Raw genomic sequence first — 26,000 nt, 5'->3', positions numbered from 1 at the left:
AGTGTAAGTCTTCCATCATTTCTTTTCAGTCAAACACACATACACACTCTTCATGGTAAGCAGTCACAAAGTGGGTGCTGAACGCCTCTGGTGTGCCCTGCTTGGTTCGGGGCGCCTGGTTGTGGTCCCCCGCGGGTCACCGCTGAGCACAGCAGACCCCTAAAAGGGCCCTGGCCATGGGGCAGCACCTCCTCTCTGACCTGGCCTAAAGGGCCCTGGCCGTGGGGCAGCACCTCCTCTCTGACCTGGCCTAAAGGGCCCTGGCCGTGGGGAGGCCCCTCCTCCCTGACCTGGCCTAAAGGGCCCTGACCGTGGGGCAGCACCTCCTCCCTGACCTGGCCTAAAGGGCCCTGGCCGTGGAGAGGCCCTTCCTCCCTGACCTGGCCTCACCGTGCCTCTTCCGTGTCACGTACAGAGACATCTGCTGACAACTAAACGATCAAGACTGCGTGTGGCTGGCAGCATGAATGTCTGACTAGAGTTACAACTGAAGATGAAGTGATTGACAAATTTCCTTTCTCTAGATGGGAGGATTGTTGTTCCGTTGCTCAGTCGTGTCGGACTCTTTGTGACCCCCTGGACTGCAACACGCCAGGCCTCTCTGTCTATCACCATCTCCTGGAGCTTGCTCAAACTCATGTCCATTGAGTCAGTGATGCCATCCAACCATCTCATCTTCTGTCATCCGCTTCTCCTGCCTTCGATCTTTCCCAGCATCAGGGTCTTTTCCAGTGAGTCCACTCTTCTCACCTGGTGGCCAAAGTATTGGAGCTTCAGCTTCAGCATCAGTCCTTCCAATAAATATTCAGGATTGATTTCCTTTAAGATTGACTGATTTGATCTCCATGCAGTCCAGGGGACTCTCAAGAGTCTTCTCCAGCACCACAGTTTAAAAGCATCAATTCTTTGGCACTCAGCCTTCTTTATGGTGCAACTCTCATATCCATACATGACTACTGGAAAAACTAAAGCTTTGACCATACGGATCTTTGTTGGCAAAGTAATGACTCTGCTTTTGATAGCTGAGTACAATTAAACTGAGTAGACCAGAGAATACAAAGTAGCTCAATGGATAATTTCTAAACTAAAAAAAACAGGTGAGAGAAGTAAATGGTTTCTTGAGGAGTCGGTTGCAATTATTTAGAATGAAAAGAGTGGCCACCAAAAGACAGAGCCGAACGGTTTGTCAGGGATCCACACCATCAGCTACTATACACTAGGTGTTCACAGTGGGGATCTCACTCAGCAGGTGAGCAAGGAAACCTACGTCCTAGGAGGCAGAAAAAGCAAATTTAATTCTGAATTTCTCACTTTGTAAGTTGGACCCCGTTGGATGGAGTTAGAGACATCGATACATCTGAGTGGTTCTGCTGACAAGAACACTTAGCTTTACTGGACAACCTTTCAAGTGTTAGCAAAAGTAGACCTATAAGTTATCCAGAGAAAGTGGATATAAAATATCATCAGCCCTCTAATTTAAGGGCAGCCATTCATAACATCAAGGATTGGTGAAAATGGTAGGAATTTTACAATTTACTCACATCTAAATTTCAACAGCTGAATCAAAACCATCTCAGATGCAACTCAATTACCTGCCCTCCCGCAAAGTTCAAGCGTGCTCACCCTGGTACTGAAGGCATGACCAGTGCACAGGTGTCCCCGGAAGGAAGAATATGTCTGCCAATAGAATGTGCACCTAACCACTTCCAGATCTGCAGAAGAACCTACATAGCACAGCTAAGCAAAGCCACATAAGGGCTGGTGAGCTAAATTCTGTGTTGAAAACATTGACCTGTTAGTGGCTTTAGTCGGCAGTGACATTGCTGCTGCAGTGCAGAACCTACATGAACTCTGAAAGTGTTAGCCACTTGTGTCCAACTGCAATCCCATTAACTGTAGCCTGCCAGGCTCCTACATCCAGGGAATTCTTGAGGCAAGAATACTGGAGTGGGTTGCCATTCTCTTCTCCAGGGGCACTTCCCAACACAGGGATCAAACTCAGGTCTCCTGCATTGCAGGCAGATTCTTTACCATCTGAGCCACCAGGGAATGTGCATTAAAGGAATTCGCTCAGGAAGAAAACCAAAAAATAAAACCAGATGGAAATAAAAATATACAAAAGACTGAAGTGCACTGGGAACGATAACTCTGTGGACAAACAGTGTTTTTGTTCTTGTTACTGAAACCTCTGTACTCTTCCCAGAGAGCCTGCTCTTTACAGAGCTTTTTTGGAAAAAGTCTTCAGGGAGATGAAAGGCTGAGGCGTAGACATGCATTTTCGGGCGCTCTGGGTTGACACTTCCCTTCTGAAAGGTGTGGTGAGTGTGGAGGTTACGGACTGCAAGGAGCCAGGCACTGGATGCCCAGTCACAGGGTCAACCTAAGCAAGGCCTCACTTCTCTTCATCCAGAGCCTAGGACAGTGCTGGTATACAATAGGTGCTCAGAAAAGAAAAAAATTTAAAAAAAGTCTATGCAACAGAAAGGATAAGCACTACTGCTGTTTAACTGCTACACGTTACCTATTTAACTGTTACCATATTCACTAACCTTACCATGATCAGGACATCCCAAGATGACAGGAGAAGACTCCTGACCCTGGCTCGTGAGACTCCTCATTCCAGAGATGGTCCTGATGGCTGCAGCTCCTAATCTCCTCTGCTGGTTTGAACACACAGGGTGCAGAGCCACTGGGCTGTCACAGAGGTACGAGGGGACTCACGCTTCCCGAGTAACCGGACTCTGAATGGATGTGTGTGACAGAGAGATAGGGAATGAGAGAGTGGAAAATGGAGGGAAGAACTTGGCAACTTTATGAAGCTCAGCCCAGATCATCAGATCAAAAACTAGGACACAATGCAACATAAACAAGAACTTTGTCAGATCAGGAGACAGGACACAGCCCAGCACTACACACCCTCATCCTTGTCTGGTGACAGTTTGGAAGTGCTGGAGCCTCAGCCTGGGCACCTCACCCACCAACTCCAATCTGAAAGATCACTCAAGCTGTCTTCTATTAGGTCTTTCCTGTTCCCTCTGATCAACAGTGACCCATGGCTCCCCACCCATGACAGTCCAGCGCGTCACACCTTTCATCATTTTATGGGCAACTTTGGACTTCCTTTTGAAGTCTCATGTTTTAGTTCCACAAGCCCCCCATAGGAAGCTGTATAGCCCAGCGGTTAAGAACACAAGTTCTGGAGGGCGTTGGTAGGGTTTAGGACCTACTGCCACCACCTGCTAGTCGATTAATCTCTGTACTTCAGTTTCCTCATTGGTAATATGGGCATCATAACAGGTTGTTGTGAAATTGATAACCCACATGGTGGTCACTTGAGGACTGGCAGAATCTGCCACACCTCAGCTAAATGTCTCCAAGATGTCCTCTCCTGCAGTGACAGCACCACTGCACACCCAGGTGCTCACGTCACAACCCTGGGGGTCATCTGGACTCCTCCCTTTACATTCCCTTCCACAACCACTCCACTAGCAAGATCTGTCCGTTCTTCCTCCAAAATACTCAGCCAAGTCTGAGCACTGTCACCGCCCCACTCCCCTCAGTCTGAGCCTCTATCGCCTCGCACGCTCTACACATTGTGCCTCCCTCTGAGCACCATCCCCTTCATTTCCCACAGAGCTGCTCTGTGGAAAGGGCAGCCCTTTAAATGTCAGGATGATCATGTCACTCTCCTATTTACTTCCCACTGTCTGGAGGATGGGGCTTTTCAGGTGGCTCAGTGGTAAAGAATCCACCAGCCACTGCAGGAGACACAGGAGACGCGGGTTCGATCCCTGGGTCAGGAAGATTCCCTGAAGCAAGCAATCTACTCCACTCTTCTTGCCTGGGAAACCCCATGGACAGAGGAGCCTGGCGGGCCACAGTGCACAGGGTTGCAAAGAGTCAGACACAACTGGAGGACGAGGGGCTGCTGAAGCCATGGACAGAATGAGACTGGGTGCGTGGATGTCTTTGATCTGGGTACCACTAGTTGCGGTATCACTAGAAGGTGCAAGGAGAAGGGGATGACAGAGGATGAGATGGTTGGATGGCATCACTGACTCAATGCACATGAGTTTGAGTAAACTCCGCGAGTTGGTGATGGACAGGGAGGCCTGGCGTGCTGCAGTCCATGGGGTCGCAAAGAGTCAACACGACTGAGCCACTGAGCTAAACTGAACTGTTCCACTGCCCTGGGCTCACCTCCATACTGCTATGCACAGAACCAAATTTCCCTCAGGTTTGAGCCAGGGTGGTCTGAAGTCTCCCTGTTACAGAAGCTTAACCTATGCCCTGTGAGGTGATACCAGGGAGAGGGGTGCTGCATCAAGAACATAAGTGACACTAGCTCATGGTCAGGCAGCGGGCAGCGAGGAAAGAGGCTGCTGGAGGGAAAGCTCCTCACTCCTGAGAGGTTGTGCAAAACCCTGGAGAAAAAGGTTGCCTGCACTAACTGGGAAGGCACACGCCGTGCTTATGGAGCCGGGAGGTGTAGAAGCAGCATATAAATAATTCTGTTGCTCGGTACAGCGGCAGATGGCTGCTGCTCTTAGAAGGATCCATAAAGTAAACAAGATGAAGTGAGAACCAGAGATTCGCAGGCAGAGGTGTTGGACAAGAGCGCAGCTCAGAGGCTCTGCCCTCCTGCTCCGAATCCCACAGGGCTTCTGTCGGTTCCTTGAAAGCCTACGCACTTCCTGCCCACACTAATTTTCCCTTCAAGCCTCGCATAGACTCGACGACGCACCCAACCCGAGCTTGATCAGGGACCCTCCCATTACCCATCACCTCTTACCCTGCTCTCTCGCAACAAACAACTGGAGTGTCTGCTGGCCTGGCACCCATACCACACCCAGCCCAGCGCCTGTACGTGGCGGCGTGACTCAGGAACAGCTGCGCGCAGAAGGTGGGACTTTGGACACGGAACCACCAAGGCCTCCGCACCAACCCTGAGCACAAGTGCTCAGCTCTGGGTCTCCAGGGCCCCGAGGTGCCCTGGTCCGCGTCTCTGCGCAGGCGCAGCCTGAGGGGGCGGCCCGCCCCACCCAGGCCCCGCCCACTGCGCTCCGCCCAAGAGGGCGCGCACCGTCCGCCCGGGCCCGCATCTGTGCGCAGGCGCGACCCGAGGGGCTGTCCGCCCTACCCAGGCCCCGCCCACTACGCACCGCCCGCCCGGGTCCGGCGTCCTCCCGCTTCATGCGCCAGTAGTCGCCAGACGCGGTGGGCGTCCGCCCAGCGCCGCCGCCTTCCCCTTCACAAGGCCCGGGCCCCGGGGGACTCACCGCGTTCCCCGGGACCTGCAGATCCTCGGGCCTCCGCCGTCGCCATCGGCCCAGCGCCAGGGTGTCCATGCGACCCCAGGCCCCAGGCGGCCAGGCCTCTCAGCCCACGCTCGCGGCCAGGTGCCGCCCTGCCGCCCCAGCCCGCGCCGCCGAGGCCGCGCCTTCCTCGCTCACGTGCCCCAAGGGAACCAATAAGGGGCTGGGGGCGGGGCGCCGCCAGGAACCCGTGAGCTCCGGCTGGCGCGGCGACAGGCTGGAGTAGCGGAGGCCAGAGCCTTGAGGAGATGAGGGGATTTTCCCACCAGGTCGTTGGTTCTGTCACTTCTCCGGTCACCGTCACCCGCCCCAGGTCGTTGGTTCTGTCACTTCTCCGGTCACCGTCCCCCCCCCGGTCGTTGATTCTGTCACTTCTCCGGTCACTGAGTCGGCCTTGGGGCTCCAGAGAACCTGTTTAGGGTTTCGCCGCGATTCGACTTGGGACCTGAGGTCGGCTGGAGGAGCGCCCTCCTCCCCTCCTGTGATTGGTTGCTGAGCCCCGTCTGCGTCGATGGTTGGCTGATACGTGGCGCAGCGGGCCAATCAGAGGGGAGGAGCGCTGGCGTCTCCGGGAGTTGTAGTCTTTGGGAGTCCGCCTGGTTTCCGGGCGGGAGCCACGCCCCGGCACGTGGTGCCTTCCAGCCTGGTATTGCCCGGTGCGCGGTTGCCTTTCGTCCAGAGGCGCTGGGAGCACCCCCGGGTCTCTGAAGCCGCAGCTCTGAGCTGCCCGGGCCCTCGGGCGGTGCGGAAGAGGCAAGCGAGGTCGTGCTGCCCGCGCCGTCGTGCGGTGTGGGATTCGCGTCGTGTGCCGTCTCACCCCCGGAACCCTGGGCGTGGCTCCCCGACCCAGCCCTGTGCTCAGCTGCGCCACCCTCTTCTCAGGGGGCCGAGCCTCACGAGTCCGCCAGTGAGTCCAGGCTGGACCGTGCACCCCACCGCGGAGCACCCCCTCCGTTCCGCACCAAGCGCAGAGCCCGAGATCCTTTCTGCTTAATTAAAGTTGGTATAAGCTAATCCTTTGACAGTGATGGGCTGATGGGTCTATTGGGGCACAGCTGTCTCTGGGACAGAGGTTCTTTACTGTTTAAAGAGGAATGTGCCCCCAAGGCCCCCCACAGTCGTATGTACTGAGCTCTAACAGACTTTTACTGTTCTGTTAGTTTACTGTGTACAATGCAATGATCTGATATATGTATATACTGCAAAATGATCACTAGAATGAGGTACAGTTAACATATCCAACACGTCACATAGGTACATTGTATGTGTGTGTATGTGTGTGTGTGCGTGTGGTGTGAAACGGTTTAGAACCTACTTTTAAGCATCTTTCAAATACACAATACAACAATGTTAACTATAATCACCATGCTGTATATTACCAGCCCAGAACTTAATCACCTTGTAAGGACTGGGAGCTGAGTGTGGCACAGATCATGAACTCCTTATTGCCAAATTCAGACTTAAATTGAAGAAAGTAGGGAAAACCACTAGATCGTTCAGGTATGACCTAAATCAAATCCCTTATGATTATACAGTGGAAGTGAGAAATAGATTCAAGGGATTAGATCTGATAGACAGTGCCTGAAGAACTATGGACAGAGGTTTGTGACATTGTACAGGAGGCAGGGATCAAGACCATACCCAAGAAAAAGAAATGCAAAAAGGCAAAATGGTTGTCTGAGGAGGCCCTACAAATAGCTGTGAAAAGAAGAGAAGCAAAAGGCAAAGGAGGAAAGGAAAGATATACCCATTTGAGTGTAGAGTTCCAAAGAATAGCAAGGAGAGATAAGAAAGCCTTCCGCAGCGATCAATGCAAAGAAATAGAGGAAAACAATAGAATGGGAAAGACTAGAGATCTCTTCAAGAGAATTAGAGATACCAAGGGAACATTTCATGCAAAGATGGGCTCGATAAAGGACAGAAACGGTATGGACCTAACAGAAGCAGAAAATATTAAGAAGAGGTGGCAAGAATACACAGAAGAACTGTACAAAAAAGATCTTCACAACCCAGATAATCGTTATGGTGTGATCACTCACCTAGAGCCAGACATCCTGGAATGTGAAGTCAAGTGGGCCTTAGGAAGCATCACTACGAACAAAGCAAGTGGAGGTGATGGAATTCCAGTTGAGCTATTTCATACCCTAAAAGATGATGTTGTGAAAGTGCTGCACTCAATATGTCAGCAAATTTGGAAAACTCAGCAGTAGACTGGAAAAGGTCAGCTTTCATCCCAATCCCAAAGAAAGGCAATGCCAAAGAATGCTCAAACTACCGCACAATTGTACTCATCTCACGCTAGCAAAGTAATGCTCAAAATTCTCCAAGCCAGGCTTCAACAGTATGTGAACCATGAACTTCCAGATGTTCAAGCTGGATTTAGAAAAGAAAGACAAATCAGAGATCAAATTGCCAGCATCCATTGGATCATCGAAAAAGCAAGAGAGTTTCAGAGAAACATCTCAGTTCAGTTCAGTTCAGTCACTCAGTCATGTCCGACTCTTTGCGACCCCATGAATTGCAGCATGCCAGGCCTCTCTGTCCATCACCAACTCCCGGAGTCTACCCAAACCCATGTCCATCGAGTCAGTGATGCCATCCAACCATCTCATCCTCTGTCATCCCCTTCTCCTCCTGCCCTCAATCCTACCCAGCATTAGGATCTTTTCCAATGAGTCAACTCTTCGCATGAGGTGGCCAAAGTATTGGAGTTTCAGCTGCAACATCAGTCCTTCCAATGAACACCCAGGATTGATCTCCTTTAGGATAGAATGATTGGATCTCCTTGCATTCCAAGGGACTCTCAAGACTCTTCTCCAACACCACAGTTCAAAAGCATCAGTTCTGCGGCGCTCAGCTTTTTTCACCGTCCAACTCTCACATCCATACATGACCACTGGAAAAACCATAGCCTTGACTAGACAGACCTTTGTTGGCAAAGTAATGTCTCTGCTTTTAAATATGCTATCTAGGTTGGCCATAACCTTCCTTCCAAGGAGTAAGCGTCTTTTAATTTCATGGCTGCAATCACCATCAGCAGTGATTTTGGAGCCCCCCAAAATGAAGTCTGACACTGTTTCCACTGTTTCCCCATCTATTTCCCATGAAATGATGAGACCAGATGCCATGATCTTAGTTTTCTGAATGCTGAGCTTTAAGCCAACTCTTTCACTCTCCTCTTTCACTTTCATCAAGAGGTTCTTTAGTTCTTCTTCACTTTCTGCCATAAGGGTGGTGTCATCTGCATATCTGAGGTTATTGATATTTCTCCTGGTAATCTTGATTCCAGCTTGTGTTTCTTCAAGCCCAGCGTTTCTCATGATGTACTCTGCATATAAGTTAAATAAGCAGGGTGACAATATACAGCCTTGACCTACTCCTTGTCCTATTTGGAACCAGTCTGTTGTTCCATGTCCAGTTCTAACTGTTGCTTCCTGACCTGCATACAGGTTTCTCAAGAGACAGGTCAGATGGTCTGGTATTCCCATCTCTTTCAGAATTTTCCAGTTTATTGTGGTCCACACAGTCAAAGGCTTTGGCATAGTCAATAAAGCAGAAATAGATGTTTTTCTGGAACTCTCTTGATTTTTCGATGGTCCAGCGGATATTGGCAATTTGATCTCTGGTTCCTCTGCCTTTTCTAAAACCAGCTTGAACATCTGGAAGTTCACGGTTCACGTAATGCTGAAGCCTGGCTTGGAGAATTTTGAGCATTACTTTACTAGCATGTGAGATGAGTGCAATTGTGTGCTAGTTTGAGCATTCTTGGGCATTGCTACTTCTTCTTTATTGACTATGCCAAAGCCTTTGACTGTGTGGGTCACAATGAACTGTGGAAAATTCTGAAAGAGATGGCAATACCAGACCACCTGAACTGCCTCTTAACAAATCTGTATGCAGGACAGGAAGCAACAGTTAGAACTGGACATGGAACAAAAGACTGGTTCCAAATTGGGAAAGGAGTTCATCAAGGCTGTATATTGTCACCCCGTTTATTTAACTTACATGCAGAGTACATCATGAGAAATGCTGGGCTGGATGAAGCACAAGCTGGAATCAAGATTGCTGGGAGAAATATCAATAACCTCAGATGATACCACCCTTATGGCAGAAAGTGAAGAGGAACTAAAGAGCCTTTTGATGAAAGTGAAAGAGGAGAGTGAAAAAGCTGGCTTAAAACTCAACATTCAGAAAACTAAGATCATGGCATCCAGTCCCATCACTTCATGGCAGATAGATAGAGAAACAATGGAGACAGTGACTGACTTTATTTTGGGGGGCTCCAAAATCACTGCAGATAGTGACTGCAGCCATGAAATTAAAAGACACTTGCTCCTTGGAAGAAAAGTTATGACCAACCTAGACAGCATATTAAAAAACAGACACGTTACTTTGCCAACAAAGGTCCATATAGTCAAAGCTATGGTTTTTCCAGTGGTCATGTATGGATGTGAGATTTGGACTATAAAGAAAGCTGTTCAATTCGGTCGCTCAGACGTGTCCGACTCTTTGCGACCCCATGGACTGCAGCATGTCAGGCCTCCCTGTCCATCACTAACTCCCAGAGTTTACTCAGACTCTTTTCCATTGAGTCAGTGATGCCATCCAACCATCTCATCCTCTGTCGTCCCTTTCTCCCGCCTTCAGTCTTTCCCAGCATCAGGGTTTTTTCAAATGAGTCAGTTCTTCACATCAGGTGGCCAAAGTATTGGAGTTCAGCTTCAGCATCAGTCCTTCCAATGAATATTCAGGACTGATTTCCTTTGGGATGGACTGGTTGGATCTCCTTGCAGTCCAAGGGACTCTCAAGAGTCTTCTCCAACTCCACAGTTCAAAAGCATCAATTCTTCAGTGCTCAGCTTTCTTAATAGTTCAGAAGCAGCTTCTGAACCAACCAAAACCAGCAGCCCACCAATCTTCAGACTTCTTGCCTCATCTCTGATATTTTAGTCACTGTAAGTTTACTATTCGGCAGTTGGAAGCTGTTTTGTTATAAAGACCCATCCTTATCCATTGTGGTGCAGCACATGAAGCCCTACTCAGCTGGGCTACTTGCTGCATGATATTCAGCAGATTACATAGCTAATTACCTCAGTTTTCTCATTTATAAAAGAGGATGGGCTTCTCTGGTAGCTGAGTCGGTAAAGGATCTGCCTGCGGTGCAGGAGACCCAGGTTTGATCCCTGGGTTGGGAAGATCTCCTGGAGAAGGAAGTGGCAAACCACTCCGATATCCTTGCCTGGAACATCCCATGGACAGAGAAGCCAGATGGGCTGCGGTCCATGAAGTTGCAGAGTCGGGCACGACTGAGCCACTGACACTCTCACTTCCACGTGGTGTTGGCAGGACTGAATGAGGGACTCACATAGAGTCCTGAGAACAACGACTGACACAGACTAAATACTCATGACTACTGGTCATAGTTCCAGGGCTACTAGTTAATCCTGTATCCAAAACCACTGGGACCTTCCACTGACAAGGTAACTAAGTTCTGGGCTTGTAATAAACAGCATGATGATTGTATAGTTAAAAGTGCTGTATTATATATTTGAAAGATGCCTAAGAGTAGGTTTTAAAACATCTCACACCACACACACACACACAATGTAACTATGTGAGGTGCTGGATGTGTTAACATGCCACACTCTAGTAATCACTTTGTCGTGTATACATATATCAGATCATTGCATTGTACACAGTGAACCAAGAGGACAATAAATGTCAGTTAGAGCTCAGTAAATATGAGTGTGGGGGACCTTGGGGCCAGATGTGTTTTTGGAATTCAAAATTTTTGGATTCTGTTTGAAAGGGCAGTATATATACTACAAGAAACCTTCACTGGGGTCTGGAACCACATATGATCAAAGACAGTATTTCTGTAGCAAAAATGTGTGAATAGTGACAAATATTACCCAGAAGTGGGATATATAAAGGCTATAAATAGTCTCAGTCTCAGGCTCATGTTAGTTCAAATGAGTTTGCTCCAAACTTAGTGCTTCCCTATGGCTCAGCTGGTAAAGAATCTACCAGCAATGCAGGAGACCTCGGTTTGATCCCTGGGTTGGGAAGATCCCCTGGAGAAGGGAAAGGCAACCCACCCCGGTATTCTGGCCTGGAGAAGTCCGTGGATTGTATAGTTCATGGAGTTGGAAGGAGTTGGACATGTCTAAGCGACTTTTACTTCACTTTCACTTAGGGGAAAACTCCTAAGTCTTAGAACGTTTTGCATTTCAGAATTGAAAATAAAGTACTGTTGTAGACCTATATTACTACCTCTGCTTTGAAAGCTCTGTGTGTGTGTCTTGCAGTTGAGATTAAATGACCTGCTTCGCCATCCATTTCAGTTTCACTGCTCTTTGCACCTAGGGCTGTTTTTTCAGATGCTTGATCCAAACATTGGCTTATAGGGGCACAAAAGCTTAGTCCCCGAGGAAGGAACAGGTGGTCTTCTTGACCAAATTCTTGTCAGGCTTCTCTGAATTCTCTTATCAACTAGGCTGTGACCTTCAGGCTCCCAGGTTGACCCCTGCGTTTTCCAATTTCGGCACAAATTCTGCTGAGTCAACTTAGCCGGAAGCCCTTGCCCTTGATCTCTGATCACTCTTGGTACCCGATGGGGCTCCTCATCCTCCACCATCCCCCAGGGGATGTCCGATCACAGTGGTCTGCTTTCAGCAAGAATCCTGCTAGGTTAATTTAGCCAGAATCTCCCCTTATACATGATGTTTCCTCTTAGAAATTTTCCGTCCACCAACCCCACTCTCCCACCCTACCATGCTCCTTGGCTGTAAATTCCCACTTTCCCTTGTATTGAGTTGAGCCCAGTCTCTCTGCTCTCACAAAATCCCATTTCAGCAGTTCCTATACCTGTCCCAGTAGTCCCCCTGCATTAAGTTTGCCTTATTCTTTAACAAGTGTCATGATTCTTTTTTCCTTTAATACAATTGGTATATTTAGAATGATACAGTTTAGTGTAGCACACTACCAAACATTGACCATTTGGGTACCAACCACAAGATGTATACTAAACCTCTCCTGTTATTTACCTAGTATATTTAAATTCTTAGTATCTCAAAACTTAAGACTTTAAAAATAATATAAAGCATCTATAAAGTGATAGCTTGAAGACTTCATTATCCTAATGTATTATATACAGTAACAGAATAAAACAAGAGAAAGCTTCATGACATTGGATTCTTGCATATGATGCCAGAAACGCAGTCAATAAAAGAAAAATTAGGTAAATTGAACAGTATAAAAATGTAAAACTTTTGTGAAAAAATGCTATTAGCGCAGTGAAAGGCAGCCCACAAAATGGAGTAAATATTTGCAAATTATATATTTGATAAGGAGTTAATATTCAGAACACATAAAGAGCTCCTACAACTCAGACAGCTTGATTAAAACAAGGACAAATGACTGGAATAGACATTTCTCCAAAGGTAATGTGCAAAGGGTCATTAGAAGATGCTCAGCATCACTAATCATCAGGGAACATGCACATCAAAACCACAATGAGATACCTCTTCATACCCATTAGGAGGGCTGTTATAAAACTAACAAGTGTTGGCTAGAATGTGGAGAAATTGGGGCCATTGTGTGTTACTGATGAGAATGTAAAATGGTGTGGACGCTATTAAAAATAGTATGGTATTTCCTCAAAAAGTTAAAGATAAAATTATCATATCCTGCAATTCCATTTCTGAGTATCTACACTGAGTAATAAAAAGCAGGGAGCACCACTATTCATAATGGCCAAAGGGTGGAAGCAACCCAGGTGTCCACAGGTGGGTGAAGGCATGAGCAAAATGTGATCTATCCATACAATGGAATATTATTCAGTCTTCAAAGAAAGGAAATTCTGGCCCCGGTTACAACATGAATGAACCCTAAGGGCATCATGCAAAATGAAATAATAGGGTCACAAAAGGTCACGTGTAAAAGAATTCTGCTTCTGTGAAGCTGTAGAGTAGTCAGCCTCAGAGACAGACAGCAGCCTGGTGGCTCTGGGGGCCAGGGGAAGGGGAGGAAGAGTTTAACTGGGGCAGAGTTTCAGTTCAGTTCAGTTGCTCAGTTGTGTCCGACTCTTTGCAACCCCATGGACTGCAGCATTCCAGGCTTCACTGTCCTCCACTATGACCCGGAGTTTGCTCAAACTCGTGTCCATTGAGTCGGTGATGCCATCCAACCATCTCAACCTCTGTCATCATTTTCTCCTCCTGCCTTCAATCTTTCCCAGTATCAGGATCTTTTCCAATGAATCAACTCTTCAGTTTATACGTGTGTGTGTGTGTGTGTGTGTGTGTGTGTGTGTGTGTGTATTTGCCAATTCATGGCAAATAGAGGGGGAAAAAGTGGAAGCTGTGACAGATATTCTTTTCTTGGGCTGAAAAATCACTGTGGATGTTGATTGCAGCCATGAAATTAAAAGATGCTTGCTCCTTGGAAGGAAAGCTATGACAAACGTAGACAGTGGGTTAAAAAGCAGAGACATCACTTTGCCAAAAAAGGTCCATATAGTCAAAGCTATGGTTTTTCCAGTAGTCATATATGTATGTGAGAGTTGGACCATAAAGAAGGCTGAAGTGAAGTGGAAGTCGCTCAGTTATGTCCCACTCTTTGCAACCTCATGGACTATACAGTCCATGGAATTTTTCAGGCCAGCATACTGGAGTGGGTAGCCTTTCCCTTCTCCAGGGGATCTTCCCAACCCAGGGATGCAACCCAGGTCTCCTGCATTGCGGGCTGATTCATTACCAGCTGAGCCACAAGGGAAGCAAAGAAGGCTGAGCGCCAATGAATTGATGCTTTTGAATTGTGGTGCTGGAAAAGACTCTTCAGAGTCTCTTGGACGCCAAGGAGATCAAACCAGTCAATTCTAAAGGAAATCAACCCTGAATATTCATTGGAAGGACTGATGCTTAAGCTGAAGCTCTAATACTTTGGCCACGTGATGAGAAGAGCCAACTCATTCGAAAAGACCCTGATGCTGGGAAAGATTGAAGGCAGGAGGAGAAGGGGTGACAGAGTATCCTGATAAGATGGTTGGATGATATCACTGACTCAGTGGACATGAATCTGAGCAAATTCTAGGAGACAGTGGAAGACAGAGGAGCCTGGCGTGCTGCAGTCCATGAGGTCAGATATGACTTAGTAACTGAACAATAACAACAATGTGTGTGTGTGTGTGTGTGTGTGTGTACTGTCCCTTCTGTAGTGGGGCACTCAGAGTTTACTGTGAGATACTGTACAGTGCCCAGCATGATGTTGGCACATTTGCAGTTCACCGTAGCTGGTGTGAGGAACCTCTAGTCTTTCCTAGCCAAGCACTGGATCATTCAGAGTCCAGGAAGATTCTGGAAAGGTTCTGTCTGCTTAACTAGTGAGGTGTGCTGAGAGGAGTGTTTGTTCGCAGCCTCAGTCTCCTCGTCTGTAAAATGGGAGTAAAGCCTCTCAGGGATGTCAGGGCTTCGTGCAGTAGCTGTGGGTTGCCTTTGATTGCATGCTCTTTACAGCCTCTCTCATGGGTGGGATACTGCAGTGGGTTGCCATTTCCTTCTCCAGGGCATCTTCCCAACCCAGGGATCTAACCCCCGTCTCCTGCACTGGAAGGTGGATTCTTTACCGCTCAGCCGCCTGGGAAGCCCCTGTTTTACATACTGGTGTCTATATGTGTGTATATATGTATATCCAGAAGCACAGAGTCTGGCACATAGTATTTATTTATTTATTTTTGGCACATAGTATTTAATAAGTACCCTTTTCATTCTTTCTTGCCCTTTTATTAGGAAAAAAAAGTTCCCAGAACTTCCTTGGGCACTAGTAGAATATTGGTTACTTCATTCCTTTGAAATTCACGATTTCTTTAGGTATTCTGTGACGTGCTGTTTATCATCTTCATTTGGAAACCCATCTCCCTAAACGGCAATAGCTCTCCTCCTTATTTTCCAGAGGTTGAGGAAACCATCCCCTCCTGAAAGACGCGAAGCCCCCACCCCACGCCATCTGCCTGCTTCCAGTCCCCCAGGGCGCTCCTCCCCGGGGAGCGAGCGGTCTTTCTTCTCTGTCCGGTGATGTTTCCCGTGCCCTTCCGGGAGGGCTGGTCTCCCCAGGGCGGAGCCTGGCCTGCAGTCAGCGCTCGGGAAGTCCCCGCCCACCGGTCGTGAACCGTCTTTAGTGGTCACTCCTGCACCCTTGATTTGCCGTCATCCTCGCAGCAGCGCTGCAGGTCTGTCTTCCGGTTCGGATAAAGAAACAGAGACGTCAGCCTCAGAGATGCGGCTGCAGGAGGTTGAAGGGCGGACCTGAATTCGGACAGAGCTCTGTCAGGATTTCTTCTCCTGCCTCGCCTTTCGTTCCCTGGAAACCCTGCTCGTTCCGTCGCAGGTCTTCCTGAAACCCAGTGAGTCTGACCAAGCAAACCACAGCAACAGTTGGACAAACAGAACAGCTGTGCTAGTTGTCCCGGGGGCCTCGAGGTCCCCTCACCAGTCTCCAGGCACGGCTGGTGGGTACAGAGCCCCTGTCAGCTTCCTCAAGGGGTGCCTCTGCTGTGGCACAGACGTGAATAATCTTTCTTCTGAACACCCACCTTCATGGTCAAGGTGGCTCATGTATGGGAGCGTGCGGCCAAGGGCTTCTCACCCTAAAATCTGTGTCCCCAGTACCCAGCACAGACGGGACCCAGCGAGGGTGTTCAGGGCTGAGCCAGTGAGTGAATGCATTCAACAGAGGTGGTCGTGTGGTCACCTGCCCACTCTGGGCTAGGTTCAGCTAATGACAGCCGACGTTTCTGGGAAGTTAAGTGGGACAACAAAACAACGAGAATGCACAAGCCATCCACCTCTTGTCTTTGTGATCGTATCTTATGCTTCCATGCCCCAGTTAAAGTGTTACTGAAGAGTGGCCGGTCAGGACTGCCTACAGGGCCCCATGGTCAGCCCGTCTCTCTTGCCTCGGTCGTCAGGTGGTCAGCATACGGGTAGCTCAAGAGGCCCACTCGCCATGGACGGCTGCTCCATCCCAAGGCGATTAGAGTCCGAAGGATGCCCATCTCGCTAGAAAGTCAGCACGTGTTCATCTTCCTAAGGGTCATAGTTTTGTCTCCATGTTATTTTCGCTCAGATTATTATTATTTTTTTTTATGGCAAGACTCAGTATAAGGTTTTTCTAAATGCAATCCTTATAATGATCCAGGTTTATTTCATTAAGGTGAATCATAATGATAATAACAACAATAATAAACCACCATTTTCAACTTTCAAAATATCGCTACATGGAGACCTTTGGGATCTAAGCCATTTCCCTACATTATTTCCTGACGTTGTACATATGCTCTTCAGGGATGATCAAAAATAGAAAATTATTTGAAAGGCTTTACAACCAGTGCAAATTAGAGATTTGTACAATACTGTAAAACACATGTGCCTCCGTCCATCCCATAATGGGACTGTAAACACTTGCTACATACAGTGGGCAGAGATTTTATAGTCTGTCGTTTTGCATTTTCTACATAGGTGCTGTCGAAAAATTAAAATATTAATAAACCACATATGTTCTTGCAAAAGCAGGAGCTTTAGATTTGAACATTTTATCTCATTTTGACTCACCTCTGCTTCTAATGGCTGCATAATGAGTGTTAAATGTCAGACACGAGTGTACTTTCTGTGCTGTGCTGTGCTTCGGCAGTAGGTGGAAATTTTAGCATGATGTTTTATATTTCATCCTAAAATTTTTTTATTTGCAGGTGTATGAAGTCACATTGGCTATGTTTGACAATCCATTTTTGGCATGTATTTTCATATAAATTATAGGGTGTTCTTGCCTCTCGGCTTTCACAACATAGTAAGGAGAAAGCCCCAGGCTGTGGAAATATGACTGAGGCCGCGTTAGCATGTGGGTTGGAAATAATAAGGATTATAAATGACTCGGTAGGTAGAGAAAACAAGGGGAGGAGACTTATTGGGGAGAAGTAAGACAGCTTGCTCGGTTTATGCGCAGCTGAAAGAAGGCTCCCTGAAAGATATATCACTAGTCACCTTCTTTTTATTTCTGAGGGGCTTTTATTAACCCCTTTTTATCAATCAAAATAAATTGATTGCCAGCGGATGCCATCTTTTCTGACTGTTTGAAATTATAAAACAAAAGCAAAGGCACACAAACTCACATACTGCATCTTTCGGTAAAGAAGAGACAAATCCCTCCAAAGGGATTGCTAAATAGTGTTAAAGATTTTTATCTCTGTCCTTAAAACAGAACATCTCATTTAGGGATCAGAGTAGGCCTCGGGATTCTTCTGAACTCAGCTCCCCTAGCTGCGTCAGTGGACAGGAATTCCAGAACACTGTTATTTAATATTTATGTCCCATCGTAAAAGGACATGTGTATGTAGGGTAAATACAGTTATGCCCAATAATAATTCGGTCCTGGGTAAGACCTGATTCAAGGGGAGAAAAAGAGCAGGGCAGCCAGGAATCCCTATGACGCGCGTCTGGTCATTTCCAGCCGCGAAGCCGCAACAGAGGATGTGCAGAAACTGGAAAACCAGCCTCTCATCCAGGTGAGCAGGAGCCCTTTCTGGGTCCTCACCCGTCAGAGAGAAAGGCCCGAGAGTTTGGGGCAGTTGGCATAAGACAGAGCAGTGCAGGAGGAGGGCTTTCGGGGGTGGAGGGGCGGGGGACGTGGGGTAGCAGGCTGCGTCCGCAGACCTCCCCGAGGCCCCGGGGGCTTTGCCTCGTCCTTCTCAGCCTTGGAGCCGCTGCGGTCTGACTTCTGAGGGGTCGGTGTCTGGCAGAGCCGGGGGTCCTGTCGCTTCTTCCCTCAGGTCCACACCGTAAAGGGCTGCCTGCTGGGAGGCCCCGACTTCTCCTCTTATCTTAGGAAGGAGACGGTCCTCATCATGTATCTCCTGTTAATCATCTCATAGCTCAACAGACCATGGACTGAAAAAAGAATCTATCTCATAGCTGGAAAGTCTGAAGGTCATGTGGGCACCGACATGTTTACATGAGGTATTTATTCTGATTAAAATAGTGAAGCGTATTTCATGCAGAGGAGTGAAGAATAGATCCTAACTGAAGCTTAAGCTAGTGATGGAGTTACCGCTAAGTGTTTTGCTTTACTCTGATGGAGGTTTGGCTGCTTTATCATGAGAATATGAAATCCTGACCCAGGTTTATTTTAATCTTTTCAGACTTTTGTGTTTTATTTCAAAAGTTGAAATAAGACAAAATAAAGGTCTACCAAGTCGTCGGGAAGGAACATGAGGATACCAAGGGTCAGGAAAAGGAGACTGGGTGGCATTGGTACCGACATGGCAAGAGGATAAAACTCGAATCCTCGGATAAAGAAAAAATGTACAAAATGTGTTTTGAGTGTAAGTTAAACTTATTTGCTGTCCAAGATGATAAATGCATGCAAGAGAGCACCCCCAAAAATGTGTGTGTTGGGGACCGTGGATGCTAGTAATGGGGCAGGAACTGACCCATTTTTATACACACTACAGGGGACTTCCGTGGTGGCTCAGCTGGTAAAGAATTCACCCGCAATGCGGGAGACCTGGGTTCGATCCCTAGGTCAGCAAGATCCCCTGGAGAAGGGAATGGCTACCCATTCCAGTATGCTGGCCTGGAGAATTCCATGGACAGAGGAGCCTGGTAGGCTACAGTCCATGGAGTTGCAAAGAGTCGGACATGACTGAGTGACTTTCACTTTCACAGGGCAATGGAGCCTAAGCACCATTTAAAAATCAGTGGTTTGCTTTTTCCTTTCTTGTTTGTTTGGTGCTAGAGGAAGGATGGAGAAGGCAATGGCACCCCACTCCAGTACTCTTGCCTGCAAAAATCCCATGGACGGAGGAGCCTGATAGGCTGCAGTCCATGGGGTCGCTAAGAGTTGGACACGACTGAGCGACTTCACTTTCATGCATTGGAGAAGGAAATGGCAACCCACACCAGGGTTCTTGCCTGGAGAATCCCAGGGACGGGGGAGCCTGGTGGGCTGCCATCTATGGGGTTGCACAGAGTCGGACACAACTGAAGCGACTTAGCAGCAGCAGCAGCAAAGGAAGAAATTCAAAAGTCATCAATTTTTTTCTTTTCTTTTTTTAACAGAAAAATCATCCCAGCCATTGTAATCTGAGGTGGGTGAGCCAGTTGAGAGACCGTGGGAACTGGAAACACTTGCAGAATCTGACGCAAATCCAGGTCTGTTCCCATCATCCGGGGTTATTGTACTATTTCACCACCCTGCCCCTAAGCTGCAGCAAGAGCCGCGGCTGCCACACTGTGGGGCGGGGGGCTCCCACAGCTGCTCAGCAGGAGACCACCAGCGTCCCTGCCTGTCCTGCCCACTGGACTCCAGCGGGGCAGTGGCCGGCCAAGGCTCAGACAACCTGCCCGACAGCACCAGAGAGGTTCAAGAATACCGATTCCCGAGTCATATTGATGGGTGGCAAAAACCATCACAGTATGGTAAAGTGATTTTCCTCCAGTTAGAATAAACTTAAAAGAATACAGATATCAGATGATTAAACAAAGATACTTGGTGTTCCTTTGCCCTACACCTGGGAGAAATGCCACCGTTATCTTTTAGATAACAGAGAGGCTGGGAAGAAGGCCTTTGTAGGTGTAGCAGACTTGTGAGGCATTTTGTCAAACAGGATTGTTGTGGTCACTGGTTAAACCAGCTAGCTCTCCCGGTTGGGATGGCTCCTGCCTCGTGTGAGAGAATCACTGACTGACCATGGCTTGGCCCCCAGAACTGTATGGTAGGGTGTATTCTTTAAGGGGTGTGTGTTCTCAGCATACTCTGAATTCTTTACACAGGTAGGAAGGGCCAGCTCTGCTCACAGAGCTAGCCGGACACTCCAGACATCCGCTCTGTGAGGAGAGAGCTAAAGGCAGAAGCAGCCCACAGGAGTGCCAAGGTCAGTGGGACGGAGGGCCTGTGAACTCCAGGGTGGAAGGGTCCCCTCTGAGACAGGACATCTCAGAGCCACATAGCCCCAAGGGGCTTGACTGCTTAAGACTTCTTAGCTCTCTTTAGAATTAACCTCGGATTTTACAAGGGATCTTGTTTGTGACAGCAAAGCCATTTGTATCCTTAGTTTCTCAAATTTGAAACAAGAATTACCAACAGCAGCAGCAGATTAACTCCAAAATAACCTGGAGAATAAATACACAGACACACTCGCACACACAAATACACCCTCGCGCGTGCGCGCACGCACACACACACACACACACACCACTGTTTATATGTAAAACATTTGACTTAAGACAACACACAGCTGCATACAAACATGCACAGTGACTCTGTACACTCATGATCAACAAAGTGCCATCACGTCTGTATCTGGGTGAAAACGCAGAAAACGGAACCATCGGGTAGACAAAGATGTGCAGAGCAGCGTGTGTGTGAGTTTCTCCTCCTCTCTCACCGCACATCCCAGCCCCCCTGGCCCTCGTACCAGCCTCTTTCATCTGTACAGGACAGACTCGGTACATTTTACAGGACCTCACATACGCTGCCGGTTGAACTGAGAAGGCAAGGGAAGGTGTTAAAAATTGGCAGGTCGAGGGTGAAGCATGTTTTTGGAGGATCCACAGAGCCTCTACAGACAGAGCATCAAGACAGAGCATCAGTTTGGATTAATTCTGAATTGCGGCGTCTCCAGGTTGAATAAAGAAACCACTCAACAAAGGATGCTCCTTCCCCAGGCTGAAGAAGCGGCTGGTGCCACCTACAGCCTGGAAACTGGCTCTACAACGCGCACCTGCTGCCCTGGCTGGTCCTCCGAGGAGGACAGATTAGAATTGATGCAGGGGATGGAAAATGGGCCGTCAGCTCTCAAGATGAATCTCCTCTGATAAATTGCCAACAACTAGAAGTGTGTTTAAAAATGATTTTGGCTAAAGAGATTTTGAGGATTGTAGCAATTAGATCAGGATTTATATTAGAAATATAAATATATTTCTTCTAGAGTACACCTTATAAGATGTGGTCACATCCTTTTTTTTTTTTTTTTTTTTTTTTGCATATAGCAATCCCAAATCATTCAGCCCAGTCCTAGATTAGGTTAGTGGGCACACACTTATCCACATTGTCCTATCTTCTTAGGGGAAACGGGATTACTATGAAACCATCAGAGAGCACACACTTCTGAAAAGAAATGAAATGTATTTTTATTGGCGGAGCCAAGATGAAGTATGTCTTGAAATCTGTTTTACAAATAAACTTGCCCATAAATTGTCCATTCACTGCTTCGAAATCTTTTTTCACATTTGAGGAGCTGTCAGAGGTCCCTAATAAACATGAGTCTTATTTAGTTTACTGGATATGTAATTCTTCTTTTCTTTGAAAATAATTATTTTTCAAGCAAGTGCAGCAAAAATACAACCAATAAAAATCTCGCTATGGCAGCATAAACAACCTTTATAGCCAGCATATACATAGAGTTCTTCCAATAAAAGCAGTTCCTGGTAAGGAAGGGGACAGAAAATTGGCCAGACTTTGCCAAGATCATGTGCAAGGGTCCCAAGGGTTGACAGAGGAAACCTCACACCCGTTTCCACCTCCCTATCCCAGACTAGTTCTTGGCTATTAGGATGACAGTTGGAGCATCTCAGTTGCTGGGGAGGCTCTTGGGCCACAGAGAACAAGGGGTGGCCACTTGGTGGGACCCCCATGTGTCCAGCTTATCTCAACATCATTTGTGAGGTGACCTTCCCAAGGCCCATCTTTGGAGCCCCCAAAGCTGATGGTTAGCGGGGTGAAATTCCCTGGGGGCTCCTGAGGAGCAGAACACAGATCATCCACCTCTTAGTTACCTCATTCTCATTCCAGGCCAGGGGTCCCTCAGCAGGATTGTGCCCTGGTGGGTGGCAGGGCTGGGGCTGTCCAATGGGGGTGACCCTTTGGGGCTCCTGGGGAGGAGCGTTTGTTCAGCTCTCCCAGGCCTGCGGCCAGCCGTGGTCTGTGGTCACACCACCACCCCACCCTGCTCGGGGCCACCCCAGTGGGCTGAGCCCGTCTGGGAGGATGACTCCCCGGGAGCTCCGTGTTGGCAGTTCTCAGCAGAGGTGCGGGTGCTCATTTATGCCTTTTACAGTAGCTTGAGAAGATGTTATCGCAGCTTGAGAACAGAAATTAAAACATGTATCCTTCAGGTGAAAATCTGCTGTACTTACAGTTTTACTGTTTCTCTGCAGGGGGGCTCCATTAATCTTGTAACAGTGAAATTCCTGAGGAAATTAGTTTCCTCCAGTTGTGTTATCCTCAACCAGTCTTTGGGGGAGGAGTAATTAGGATTTAAGACTCTCTTTTAAAGCAAAGGAAGTATTGGCCATTTTACCTGAGTAACAACACTTTTCAATGCCATGCTTTGCCCATTAAAAACCTGTGTGTCTCTCAGCTCCTCAACATAGGGTTTACAAAGATTTAGCCAGGTGGGAACTCAATTCCAAGTCCCGTCTATAGCGACCAGGTAGGTGTTTTTCTCCTCCTGGGTTTTTTGTGCTCACCTAGCACTCAGCACTCTGCCCTGCTGGGGAGTAACCCTTGGGCCCAAGAGGGAATAATGTGATCTCAAAAATGGGATGGCTAAAATTATGTCCTCACCTATTCAGAAGTGCTGAAATGTTAGCTGTTGTTAAACATAATTACACCTCAACCACACCCACACATCTCGCTTTGAACTGGAGTCAATTCACAGATGCAGGGTGCAGCGCCTTTGCTGCAATAAATGCTGCACTTTTCTTCCCCACCCTCCAACCTGGGGCCAGTAGATTGGCTTTACCATGGGCAGGCGAGTGGACCCAAGTTTGGTTAGGTATCACAGGTAGTGACGTTTTTGCATCACGAACTGGAAAGAGCAGGGGCGTTGGAAAGCTGAAAAGCACTCTGTGGCTGTGTATAACCTTGTCTACCTGTAACTCAGATGTGACAAGCCCTGGTCCGTGACTGGGGCTCAGGGCTTCGTGGAGTGGTCTTTATTGCCGAGCTCAGAGATTCACCTGCCGAACATTAGACCTGTTGCTGTCAACAGTGGTAAATGCAAAAAGGGCAGAATATTCCAAGGAGAGGACATCCCTGGTGGTCAGAGGCTAAGATTCTGTGCTCCCAATGCAGGGGGCCTGGGTTCGATCCCTGGTCAGGGAATTAGATCCCACATGCTGCAACTAAAAATTTGTATGCCACAATGAAGAGCGAAGATCCACTGTGCCCCCACCACTGAGACCTGGCACAGTCAAATAAATAAATATTAAAACTCCCCTGTTCTCACTCTCTGGGAGCAAGCTCTCCTAACTCTTTGGGGCACATCCTTCTGAAGCCTTTTCTTTGCTACATTCACCTATACAGTAATATGTTGTATTTATATAGTTCTGTTTAAAGTTGGTCATCAGAGCAGACACCTTGTGTTGCAACATGCTGTTTTCTCCCCTCATGTTGCATTTTTCATAGTAATCTCTAGATTTTATTTAATTTTTAAGAAAAATAATCTTTTTATTTAAAAATAATTGTAGGGTCACATGCAGTTACAACCCACTCTGGTATTCTTGCCTGGAGAACCCCATGGACAGAGGAGCCTGACAGGCTGCAGTCCGTGGGGCTGCAAAGAGTTGGATGTGACTGAAGCGACTCAGCGTGCACGCACTAATGCATGCAGGTATAAGAAATAACATGAGGAGATTCTGTGTGTGTTTTTCCCCCAAGGACAGCATCTTGAAACACTGTAGTACAATATCATAAGGAGAATGCAGATAGTCATACAATCTGTCCATCTTTCTCCATTTCCTCAGCTTTACTTTTTGTGTGTTTTTTTGTTCTATGCTATTTTGTGTATCTACCACCACAGTCAGAATACAAAACAGTTCCTCTCTTTTTACATTTTAAGTAATGTAATTTACCATCTTCAGTTACCTCTTCTCAGGCCGAGGAACAATGCTGCCCAAGAGAAAACACAAAGCGAGCCAAAAATGAGGCGCCTGCATACTTTGGAAATCTCTAGCAACCACATTTAAAAGGTGAAAGTGAAAAGTGACAGCTGGTAGCATACTTGTGTTCGACTCTTTGCGATCCTATGGACTGTAGCCCACTGGGTCCTCTGTCCATGGAATCCCCCAGAATATTGGAGTGGGTTGCCATTTCCTTCTCCAGGGGACCTTCCCAACCCAGGGATCGAACCTGGGTCTCCTGCATTGCAGGCAGATTCTTTACCAACTGAGCTATTAGGGAAGCCCCATTTAAAGGGTAGAAAGAAGTAAATCTAATTTTAATAATATATTTCACACAACCCAGTATATTTCAACATGCAATCCCTGTAAAGACTATTCATGGGATACACTACATGAACTTCTTTTGGTAATGAGTCTCTGAAACTCTATAAGTCCACTTCGCCCCCCCCTTCCCCGCCCCCCCGCCTCAAGTAGAGAGCATGGTTCACAGCACCTACCACATGCTGGGCTCTCACTCAGGCTCTGGGATGGAGACACAGCTCCTGCCCTTGATGCGAGACCACAGACGCTTCTAACATGGTGAGGTGTGCCCGCAGTACAAGGCGCACAAGAGCCCTGAACACCTGAGGGTGGCTCCATGGGGCCTGTCCTCCAACCCGGTAGGTACAGACCCAGAAGACCCCAGGAGGAGCTCCACGTGTCTGGGTGGAAGCAATGGCAGTAGTGAACGGCGGATCCAGGACGAGGGGCACTTTGGAGACAAGGCCGGGGCTGGTTTGCGGGGAAACTTAAAGAGACCAACCCTCCCCTCCCACTGTCCCCCAGGCATGGGCATCCGAGGCAGGGGAGGGCACTCTGCGGGAGGCTTCCTTGGTGATGGAGGCTACCGGGACCATGGACAAGGTCACCCAGGCTGGAGGTGTGCGAAGCAGTGGTGGGAGCGTCAGCATCGTCAGCATCAGGAGGTGCCAGGGAATCCGAGGGAGGTCTGAGGTTAGAGGGGCACGGGGCCTGAGTGAGCGGGTCCTGGAGCCGGGCCTGACCTCACAGTGGGTGATGGTGGGCCCTGCGCTGACTCGGCTTCCGGTTCTTCAGGGCCGAATTCGAGACTCCTTGTCAACGTTGAGGTTCGGAGAGGGCGCAACCTCCCTTCCCCTGATCTCCCATTCTTCCATCCCCATCTTTTGGATTAAAATTTCAGCATGTTAAATACACACTTCCTTGGTGGCTCAGATGGTAAAGAGTCTGCCTGCAGTGTGGGAGACCCGGGTTTGACCCCTGGGTCAGGAAGATCCCCTGGAGAAGGAAATGGCAAACTGCCCCAGTGTTCTTGCCTGGAGAATCCCATGGACAGAGAGGAGGCTGGCGGGCTACGGTCCATGAGGTCGCAAGAGTTGGACACGACTGAGCGACTTCACTCAAATACACACTCACATCACACACACACATGCATACCCGCATACACCTTTCTCCCAGCTGCCTTAGGAGCTGCTAGGATCGCAGAAAGCCCTGACTTCCAGGAGCCCCGGAGGTCAGGATTTCTGAGGGTCCAGAGCCCCGGGAGCCAGGGTCCTACTGGGCCCGCCGGACGCCACAGCCCCAGAGTGTTCACCAGTTTGGGGCTGGCACGCGGCCCTGGGGGGCGGGGCCTCCGGGAAGGCCGGGGGCGGGGCTTCTGCGCCACCGGCCGCGCTCCGCCCCCATCGGCCGCCCGCACTCGATTGCTCTT

The 26,000-nt window shown here is 48.2% G+C and overlaps 1 protein-coding gene across 5 annotated transcripts in view; it reads right to left on the bottom strand.

The window, feature by feature from the left end:
• The window catches only part of C2H10orf143 (chromosome 2 C10orf143 homolog), a 29,702-nt gene extending 24,275 nt beyond the window's left edge, over positions 1–5,427 (bottom strand). The window contains exons 1-2 of one of the 5 annotated variants that reach the window (XM_081572986.1): positions 5,280–5,427; positions 2,550–2,741 (exon numbers count right to left, since the gene is read on the bottom strand). In XM_081572986.1, the coding sequence (XP_081429112.1) occupies positions 2,550–2,618 (69 nt within the window). In that variant the 5' untranslated portion in view covers positions 2,619–2,741; positions 5,280–5,427. Of the gene's footprint in view, positions 1–2,549; positions 2,742–4,792; positions 5,010–5,279 lie in introns of those variants that run through there. The other 4 variants (XM_081572988.1, XM_081572987.1, XM_081572989.1 and 1 more) reach the window with 4 other exon arrangements.
• Positions 5,428–26,000: the final 20,573 nt, after the last annotated feature.

The sequence above is a fragment of the Giraffa tippelskirchi genome, chromosome 2 (assembly GCF_054371585.1).
Source record: "Giraffa tippelskirchi isolate mGirTip1 chromosome 2, T2T-mGirTip1v1.2.pri, whole genome shotgun sequence".
In the NCBI taxonomy this organism is placed as follows: Eukaryota; Metazoa; Chordata; class Mammalia; order Artiodactyla; family Giraffidae; genus Giraffa; species Giraffa tippelskirchi.
The sequence above is the reverse complement of the archived record's forward strand: the minus strand, read 5'-3'. Positions and strand labels throughout refer to the sequence as shown.